We start from the raw sequence: 10,084 nt of genomic DNA, 5'->3' as shown, positions 1-10,084 counted from the left end.
CAATATTAAAACACGGTTAATCAGCAAATGGGCCCTAGAAAGATCGAAAGTTGTGGGTCATCGCTCAACTCGTCCTGCTATTGAGTCGGACCTTCTGTGGGGTCAAATTTGATAACCGCATAAAACTCATTCAGTCGACCTTGATGAATGTTAAATTAATAACGGTCAGTGAGAAGTCAAACAAGAACATTGCCGTTGTATGAAAGGCAAAAGAACGTAATCCTCTCAAAATTTGTTTCCTTCTTTGCGGATTCCAACGTTTCAAGTTCCAAACATATCAACAAACATCTCTTTTAAAAACAAGCATATCAACAAACCTACAATATTAAAACAAGGTTGATTAGAAGTTGGGCCATATAAAGATCGAAAGTTAGAGGTCATCACCCAACTTGCCCCGCTATTGAGTTGGAAAGTTGGGCCCTATAAAGATCAAAAGTTGTGGGTCATCATCCAACTTACCCTGCTATTGAGTCGGAGCTTCTGCCGGACTAAATCTGATAACCGCGTAAAACCTCATTCTCGAATAAATTACCAAGTATTTTATAATTTTTGATATAAAGAAAATTAATGAATTTTATAAATAAATCAGAATTTTAGGAATTTATTAGAAATTTTAAAAAATAAAATATTAAAGCTATCTCGAAAGAAAAATAAATGACCAATAAATCTCTTAAAAAAGATCAAATAATTTAACGAAAAAAAAAACTTTATAGATTATAAGAAAAGTTTAGTTTCATACCAAAAAATCACAAAATATAATTAAAAGAAAATTCACAATCCCAATAAATTCAAGAACCCCAAGAAAAGTAGCACGTGAAAACACCACGGATCTGCACAAACCCACACGTTAATGTCCCTGAACTCCCAAAACCCCCAACCCAAAATTTAAGAACCCCAAGAAAAGTAGAAAACGCTCATCGATCTTCAAGCTTCCTGCTCCGGTCTGCAGATCTGATAATTAAGTTCCCCTTATCTTCAAGCTCAAGTTTTTTTTTTTTTTTTTTTTTTTTTTTTTTTTTCTACCGGAAATGGCCGACTGGGGACCAGTGTTGGTGGCGGTGGTGCTGTTTGTGCTTCTAACGCCGGGACTTTTGTTCCAGTTGCCAGGTCACAACAGGGTGGTGGAGTTCGGAAACATGCACACCAGTGGCGCCTCCATTATTGTTCACGCCGTTATCTACTTCGCCGTCCTCACCATCTTCCTAATCGCCATCGGCGTTCACGTCTACGCAGGCTAGGTATGCCGTTGCTTCTCAATTGTCATTCAATCACTCCACTGGTTTTCACTTTCTTCATTATAAATTACATTTAACCCCTGTGTTTTCTGTTTATTGGATTTTTACACCCCTCGTTTATGTAGATTTGCTCTTTCATGAATTATATGTATCGTTTAAAAATCATTGGTACAAAATTTTATTTATACCAAATTACCAATAATAGTATACAAATAATTGTAATTTCGGATACTTGGTTGTATCTTATAACTCCTTTGTTGGGATAAAAATTATAAAAATGGTTCCTCAAACTTGCAATATACCTAATAGAAAACTATGGTCTATATTTACAAAACAAATTACAATATTTGTGATATTTACTCTAACAGTCCCTGGCAAAAAATTATGTACAAATATGGTCCTTCTATCTTACAAAACGTCTTTATTTCAGAGAAAATTACAGAAATGGTCCTTACATAGAAAACAAATTACAAAACCGTCCTTATTAATTTACAGATTATTTTTACAGGAATGGTTCCTATATTCCAAAAAATTACATAAATGGTCCCTTCCTGATAACAAATTTATAGAAATGGTTCCTATGTTTCATAAAAGTCTAGATATAGTCCCTGAATATCAGAAAATTTACATACATGATCCCTATGTTTCACAAAGTTATAGAAATGTTCCATGCTTTTCACAAAACTACAAAATAATCCATACCAAAAGCAAAATTACAGAAATTACCCCTACATTTTACATAACTAAAGAAATAATCATTGTCTAATAATAAATTTACAGAAATATTCCAAAGAACATTTAAAAGAATTTAAAGTTTAATAATGTACCCTTATGATCATGGTTTATACTTGAACAAATGGTTTTCAATCAATTAATAATCGTGACTTTTATGCATTTTTTAGCCAAGCAAGTAACATTATGTTATGCTAAACTACTATTCGTGATGATCTAAAGTTAATTTTTGGAAAATGTTTTGATTATGTAAGTCCACAAAAATGACCTAACAGATTAACTGGAATACGGCATTCATATGTACCATAAATTTATGGAAGAAAGAGGTTTAGATACTAGGTGAGGATCACAAAAAAAGGAAGATGAATTATCCTATGAAATAACAAGTTAGGATTAGAAGAAAAGTAGCATATTAATACTCTTGGTGACAAAAAAAACAATAAAAATTATGTGGAGCACAGAACCAGCCCACTAGTTGTTATCCAAACATCAACTTGTGCAACGGAAAATGACATGATATAATTGTGAGATGCATTAGCCATTCAAAATACTAATTTTTGTTTGGTTTCAGGTTGTGTAGCGGGAGATTTGGATATTATATAATTTCAATTCATTAAAGATCACATATTTTATGAAAAAAACTTTAACTATTTGGCGTCCTATTATGATTGAATGGTATTTATTTTCTTCGGTTTAGTTCATACCGTCAACTTGGTTAAGTTGATGACAACTCCTAATACCGCTATGCCAAAGACTATTTTATAATATTTTCATTATTTTGATCTTGACTTTTGTGGTGTCTGGGTTATATATAATAGTGTAGTCCACACCTCCTTGCTTATATTAGATCATAATATTAATCTCTATTACTACTTGCAAAACTGACAATAACAGGTACTAGTGGTCGCGGTATAATTTTTTGACAATATTAGTGGTTATTTGGAACAAAAACGTATGGCAGTTAAATCTCTATTCATACTTGCAAAACTGACAATAACAGGTAATAGTGATTGCGATATAACTTTTTGACAATATTAGTGGTTTTTTAAAACAAAAAAATATGACACTTAAATCTTTATTGGTACTTGCAAAACTGACAATAACATGTAATAGTGACCGCATTATAACTTTTTGATAATATTAGTGGTTTTTTAGAACAAAAAAATATGGCAGTTAAATATTTATTGATACTTGCAAAACTGACAATAACAAGTAATAGTGGCCGCGATATAACTTTTTAACAATATTATTGGTTTTTTAAGAACAAAAAAGTTATGCAGTTAAACCGAATATTGACCAAAGTATAATGGCTTTTATGTTATTAATCGCGAATGGTATACCATTTTATTGCAAAATGGTATACCATTTGAGATTAATAACATAAAAATCATTATACTTTGACCAAAATTCGTTTGAACTGCTTACTTTTTTTGTTCTAAAAAAACCACTAATACTGTCAAAAAGTTATATCTCGACCACTATTACCTGTTATTGTCAGTTTTGCAAGTACCAATAGATATTTAACTGTCATGTTTTTTTGTTCCAAAAAACCACTAATACTGTCAAAAAGTTATATCGCAAACACTATTATTTGTTATTGTCAGTTTTGCAAATATCGATAGAGATTTAACTGCCATATTTTTTTGTTCTAAAAAAACTACTAATACTGTCAAAAACCTATATTGCGATCGCTATTACTTGTTATTGTCAGTTTTGCAAGTAACAATAGAGATTTAACTGTCATATTTTTTTATTCTAAAAACCACTAATACTATCAAAAAATTATATCGCGACCACTATTATCTGTTATTGTCAGTTTTTTTTGCAAGTACCAATAGAGATTAATATTATGATATAATATAAGCAAGGAGGTGTGGACTGCACTATTATATATAACATGGGCACGACAAAAGTCAGAGGTCAAAATAATGAAAATATTATAAAATGATCATTGGTATAGCGGTATTAGGAGTTGTCATCAACCAAATTGACAGTATGAACTAAACCGAAGAAAATAAAGGGACGTTTGGGATTACTTTTAAGTGCTCCGTTAATAATCGTGACTTTTATGCATTTTTTAGCCAAGAAAGTAACATTATGTTACAAAAAACTACTATTCGTGATGATCTAAAGTTAATTTTTGGAAAATGTTTTGATTAACTGGAATATGGAATTCATATGTACCATAAATTTATGGAAGAAAGAGGTTTAGATACTAGGTGAGGATAAAAAAAAAGGGAAGATGAAATTATCCTACGAAATAACAAGTTAGGTTTAGAAGAAAAGTAGCATATTAATACTCTTGGTGACAAAAAAAACAATAAAATTTATGTGGAGCGCGGGCCAGCCCACTAGTTGCTATCTAAACATCAACTATTGCAACGGAAAATGACATGATATAATTATGAGATGCATTAGCCATTAAAAATAATCATTTTTGTTTGGGCGTTCATCCATCCAAAGACTTTATTAATAATTGACAATTATACCATTTACTTGATTGTATAGTGTATTTTAATTTAATTTAATTATTCCTACGCTTTTTAGAAGCTGGGTTGTTTCAGTTTCCAAACCAAGACGCAACCCATAACGCTTTTTAGAAGCTGGGTTGTTTCAGTTTCCAAACCAAGACGCAACCCATAACACGTTCATGAGGCTCAAATCTTTCTCCTTTTCGCTGCAATCTAATGAATTCAATTGGAATGTAGTGACCGGCAGCTATGCTTCACATTTCCCTGAAAATTATGCTGGTTCCACCTGTCATCAATCGGTTCTATATTTCCGGCAAAACACTAGCAGCACTGGCGGCAACGAACCAGTTATGGATCCTCCTTTTTCCCTAATTTGGATTTTCCGACGGTTGTTCCCTTTTCGCCGATTTCTCATATCCATTACCATTACGCCGATGTAGAAGCAACCTGAATGTGCGTGACATTTCCGGGTTGGACCAGAAGTTGTTTGTGAAGTAGTTTGTTAAGTTTGTAGGATTTTATTTCGGAGCCCAGATGATGCAATTGTTTAGCAGATTGATGTTCAATAGCTTCTGTATATCGTCCACTAAAATGACGTCTGTGTCAAGGTAGATAACACGCCTAACACACTCGGGTCAAGTATTTTATCCAAATAATTTAGGGCGTGGTTCAAGGGGTTCTCGAGGGCCACACAAAATCTTTGCGGAAAATTTAGGGCGTTTTGGTACTTCAGACAAACATACACACATAGGGCCGAAGGTGGTTTTCTTAGAACAAAAAAAATATGGCAGTTAAACCGAATATTGGCCGAACTATAATGACTTTTATGTTATTAAACGCAAATGATATACGATTTTATTGCTAAATATGATATTGTCGGTTGGAAATAATCTAACTATCGTGAATCACTATCACACAATAATTACAAAACACGTATCCAAAGATCTCATAAATCCAAAATATGGATATATTTTTAAACGTATAATATGACCAGCTCTAACTATGATTCTGATTGTTATTATAATCCCTTAATATAATTCAAACAACCCTTAAATTAATACTTTTATAGTAGTTTTTCGGAGGTTCCAATGCTTGGTTCCTAGTATTAATCGCCATGTCTTGTTTTATTCAACAAACAACACTATCTTATTTTTCAAAACATCACAGCTCCAATTTTAGAACCAACAACACACACCCACTTATGTAAAATATGGGAGCTCAAAGAAAAAACCTTAAACCTACCCTAATGCCACCACCCAAACAATCAACAACCCTACAATTCCTCTTCGATCTTGATTCAAAATGTTGCACGAGTCAAAACGATGATAAAATCATTCAATCTTTAGATTCTAGAAACGATGAACTTTCAACAATAATCATTTATTGCACTCGGTCTCGTTTGGATGCTCAAGAATTGGCTTTGAAACGACTCAAACTTACACAACTTTTATCGATCATCAAAACATCAGTAAATCCGGTTTCTGATGAAACACTAGAGATTTTGTTGAAGATGGTGGCTTCTAATCTCTTCCGTCCTCTCCCGCCACCATATGTGGGAACATGTTCAGGGGAAGAGGATGATGTCATTGCCGCCCCTTCCGCCGCTTGGGCACACTTGCAAATCGTTTATGATATTCTCCTGCGGTTGATAAATAAGAAAGACGTGAAAGCCCTTCGAGGAGAACACAGTGATGAATCCAGAATATTAAATCCCGGTATGTAGTAACATAGTAATTTTTTTCCTAGAATATGCAACACAATATTATTATTTAAAAAAAAAAAGTTATGGAAAATAAAAACCGACATTTTTCATATTTTTCACAATTATAGACAACGTATACATAATACATTGCCTTTTTTTTTTTAAACTAAAAAGTAATCACAATTTTTGGTATACTTACACATTTAAAAGAATATGTATAATTAATTAATTATAAAATACTTATATTTGTTGTAGTACTTGAGTATAGGTTTGTCGCCGGAGGAACATTTCATTGGTCGGAACTTTGTTCTGAACCTCCTTGCTCTCTTCAACTCCGACGAACCTCGAGAGCGTGACGCCGTGAAGAACATTGTCCACCGGATTTACTCCAAATTCACATTCTACAGATCCTTCATGCGACAAGCAATGATCGACATTTTGTTGCAATTTATTTATGAATCAGATCACCGGCAAAGTGGGATCGGAGAGATTCTTGAGATTTGGGGAAGTATAATCAATGGATTTATGGTGCCATTGAAGGACGAACACAAGGTTTTTTTATCTAGGGTTTTGATTCCGTTGCATAAGCCTAAGAGTATGACGGGTTATCATCGGCAATTGGCGTATTGTGTGTCGCAGTTTGTGCAGAAAGAGGCGGAGCTTGGTGGCGTTGTGATCGGAAAGATTTTGAGGTATTGGCCGGTGACGAATTGTCAAAAGGAAGTGTTGTTGATCGGAGAAATTGAGGAGATTGTAGAGAATATGGATCGGCGGCAGTACTTGAAGGTGGCTCTTCCATTGTGGTCACAAATCGCAAAGTGCATAAACAGTGACAATTCACAGGTAACAAAACAATTCCTTCGAACGATTTTGATTGTGTTATTTTTTACAGTTGAATTTTTAATGGGGCATTTCAGGTAGCTGAACGGGGTCTATATGTTTGGAATAACGAGCAGTTGATGAAGGTGGTGTCAGAAGATATAGAGATGGTTTTCCCATATATAGTTGAAGCGTTAGAAAAGAACCTTACATGCCATTGGAGCAAAAACGTACAAGAATTGACAGAAAATGTGAAGATCTTGCTTCAAGAACTCGACCCAATTCTCTACAAGACATGCGTTGAGATGATCAAGATACGTGAACTCACAGCTCGGTTAGAAGAAAACACCAGAAGGAGGAAATGGGAAAGGATTGAAATGGCAACATTAGCAACAACCAAAAACTAGTCACATGTTGCAAGTTAATTGTATGTGTCCACTAGTTATTCAGATTTTACTATATAGCTTTTTTAACTTTTTCTTTTTTATACTTTTTATAAAAAAATTACTTGATAAATTTATAATTTTTTTTAATAAGAGTTATTTCTTCTTCTTCTTTTTCTAAAACTTTTAAAAAACTTCAGAGAGCTTTTAGTTTTTTTTTTCCTAAAACTTTTAAAGGTATGTTAGAGAGCTTTTACATTTGAAGTTTTTAATTTAGAAAATTCTAAATTAAAAAAAAAGTTTTGTTTGTCAATAGTTTTGAACAATTTTTATTTTAAACAAAAAAATTTATAATCCGAAAACAATTTCAAGTAGATTTTTAGAGTTCTTTAACATTAGCTTTTATGTTATATGTAATTTTATATATTCTAAAAGTTAAAAAAAACTAGTTTTGTTGAATATTTCTACACAAATAAAAGTATAATTTTCGGCTTGCAACTTTCAAATATCGGCTATCACATTTGAAATACTCCATGCTTGACATAATAGAATTTCGTGTATATTTCAAAAATGCTTTCCACCGATAAAATGAGTTATTTACAAAGACTCGTTGTTACAAAGCTCAAATGACAGTAGACCTAGCAAACATATTGTATCGTATCAAAACATTAAATAGGTTGAAAAAAGGTTAACCCTAACTCCAACTCGTTTAATTATAGTTTTGTATCGTGTCGTGTCAACCTCTTTATTTTTGTGTCGAGTTCGTGATGGTTAGCAAGTATGATTTGGACCTTGTAAATGTGTTGCGTTATGTCAGGTTGAAGCTCTAAACATGTTAGAAGAGTATGAGTTTAGGAAATGGAAAAGAAAAAGTAAAAAGCTAGAAAGAGTATGAGTTAGGAAGTAGAGGGCCGAGATCGTAAGGAAGTGAGAGTGGTCGAGTGAGACTGTGAAGTATGAGAGAGAAAAAAAATTAAAATTTTGACCTAGGAGGTGAAGTCGTTTACACATTACAAAACGACTCAATCTAACATTTTTCTTTTATATATGGTTTTGGATTTGAGTCAGTTCAATTTATCTAAAGAATTTAAAAGTTTGTTTGTAAATAATGGATTATTTTCGAGTTGAAATTCTCAACTATAATCTTACTCTTAATTTTCATAATATCTTGTCGTGTCTACTCTTCTAATTTATATGTGATTTTGGATTTGGGTTGGTCAAATCATCTATATACTAAAATCAAAAGTCGATGGAGGTTTTCGATTTATCTAGATAATTTAAAAGCTTGCTTATAAATAAACAAGTTATTTTCGAGTGAAATTCTCAATTGTAATCTTACTCTTAATTTTCGTACCGAGTCGTGTCAACTCATCTAATTTATATATGGTTTTGGATTTGGGTTCGTCAAATTATCTATATATGATATTTTTAAACCTTATACTTCGTAAAATGTCACTTTTACCTCCTCAACTTTGAATTTTCAAAAAAATCACTTGTACCCATTCATTTTCTAAACTTTGGTATTTATGTCATGTACTATATAATCTGGTTTCCTATCTCCCGACACTTTCTACCCATCTACTTTGTAAAATGAAACTTTCCACCCCTTGAACTTTTAAAATGTCGTTTTTACCCCCTAAACTTTAAACTTTCTAAATTGTCACTTTCACCCCTCCATTTTATAAACTTTCGTATTTATCCTCATAGTATATATAATCTAATTTACATATAGTTATTGTCCTTAACTTTGTAAAATGTCACTTTAACCCCCTCAACTTTGAACTTTGTAAAAGCCGTTAACTTAAAAAACTAATTTATTATGTGCTTATTTTTATGTATGTATCGGTGTAAATTCGAGGTGGTCAACATTTCGATGTAAATTTAGAGTTTTTTTCATTTAAATTCTTGCATTTTTATGTATGTTTCATTTAAATTCAATTATCTTTACATTTCGACGTAAATTGAGTATGTGTTCGTCCTTATTTTAATGTATGTTTCCTACTTATACGTTGGGTCACATATAATATGTTTTCATTCAATGATATAAATTAAGTGAAAAGTAGTTCATAACATAATTCCTTATTCACCGAGTCACCGTATTTTGTTTTATATTAGACATGAATAAATAACAAAGTCGATGCATTTTGTTTGGCATGACTTTTGTAACATGCCAAAAATCATGATAAAAATTTTTCATTTTTTTAAACCATTTCCACAAACCATAATATAAATAACCATTTTTTTCAAAAATAAATTCATAAAATTAGAGTATCAAGAATCTCTCAAAACATATATCAACAGTAGGATAAATATGATTATGCGTTTCCCTTCCCACAATCACTAATGGTACTTAAAAAAACAATTATAAACAACTGGGTAACCATGAAGCTTAGTGAGTTCCCCCAAACTACCCATACATAACACAAATACAATGCATACACACAAGGCCTTCAACACATGGCTGGACCGCCACCTGAGCCTTCAGCAGTAAGCTGGAACACTCTCGAGCCTATAACATAAGATAGACCACTCCCTTGGGCCTACACTATCAAATGGACCACCCGGGTATCTTGGCCTTCAGCACAAAACATGACCGCCTCATCCCAACCACAATATGTCGACATATACAAACAATAAACAATAACAAACAAGTACATGTAATCATGCAGATCTACCAATGTGACAACCGTCAATTTCTGGTTAAGTCAAAGTCAAATAAAGTCAACAAGTTAAACCGGTGCA

At 32.6% G+C, this 10,084-nt stretch overlaps 2 protein-coding genes across 5 annotated transcripts; both read left to right on the top strand.

Annotated features, from left to right (window-relative positions):
- The first annotated feature begins 772 nt into the window (after nt 1-772).
- On the top strand, nt 773-6,037 carry LOC145052254 (uncharacterized). Of its 4 annotated transcripts, none has more exons than XM_079000041.1 (2): nt 773-1,238; nt 5,908-6,037. In XM_079000041.1, exon 1 carries the CDS (start codon nt 1,029-1,031, stop codon nt 1,236-1,238), a length of 210 nt encoding a protein of 69 aa, XP_078856167.1. In that variant the 5' UTR covers nt 773-1,028; the 3' UTR covers nt 5,908-6,037. The 4 variants fall into 4 exon arrangements, with proteins under 4 accessions (XP_078856167.1, XP_078856168.1, XP_078856165.1 ...); XM_079000042.1 differs by lacking the exon at nt 5,908-6,037 and adding an exon at nt 4,515-4,644; XM_079000039.1 differs by lacking the exon at nt 5,908-6,037 and adding an exon at nt 4,676-5,030 and having other exon boundaries at nt 774-1,238.
- LOC145052253 (serine/threonine protein phosphatase 2A 57 kDa regulatory subunit B' alpha isoform-like) lies at nt 5,167-7,495 on the top strand. Its single transcript, XM_079000038.1, has 3 exons — nt 5,167-6,153; nt 6,409-6,983; nt 7,058-7,495. Exons 1-3 carry the CDS (start codon nt 5,649-5,651, stop codon nt 7,364-7,366), a joined length of 1,389 nt encoding a protein of 462 aa, XP_078856164.1. The 5' UTR covers nt 5,167-5,648; the 3' UTR covers nt 7,367-7,495.
- Nucleotides 7,496-10,084: the final 2,589 nt, after the last annotated feature.

Source organism: Lactuca serriola, chromosome 5 (genome assembly GCF_051521515.1).
Source record: "Lactuca serriola cultivar US96UC23 chromosome 5, Lser_US96UC23_V15, whole genome shotgun sequence".
Classification (NCBI taxonomy): domain Eukaryota; kingdom Viridiplantae; phylum Streptophyta; class Magnoliopsida; order Asterales; family Asteraceae; genus Lactuca; species Lactuca serriola.
Note: the sequence above shows the minus strand (reverse complement) of the source record. Positions and strands in the feature narration are given on the sequence as shown.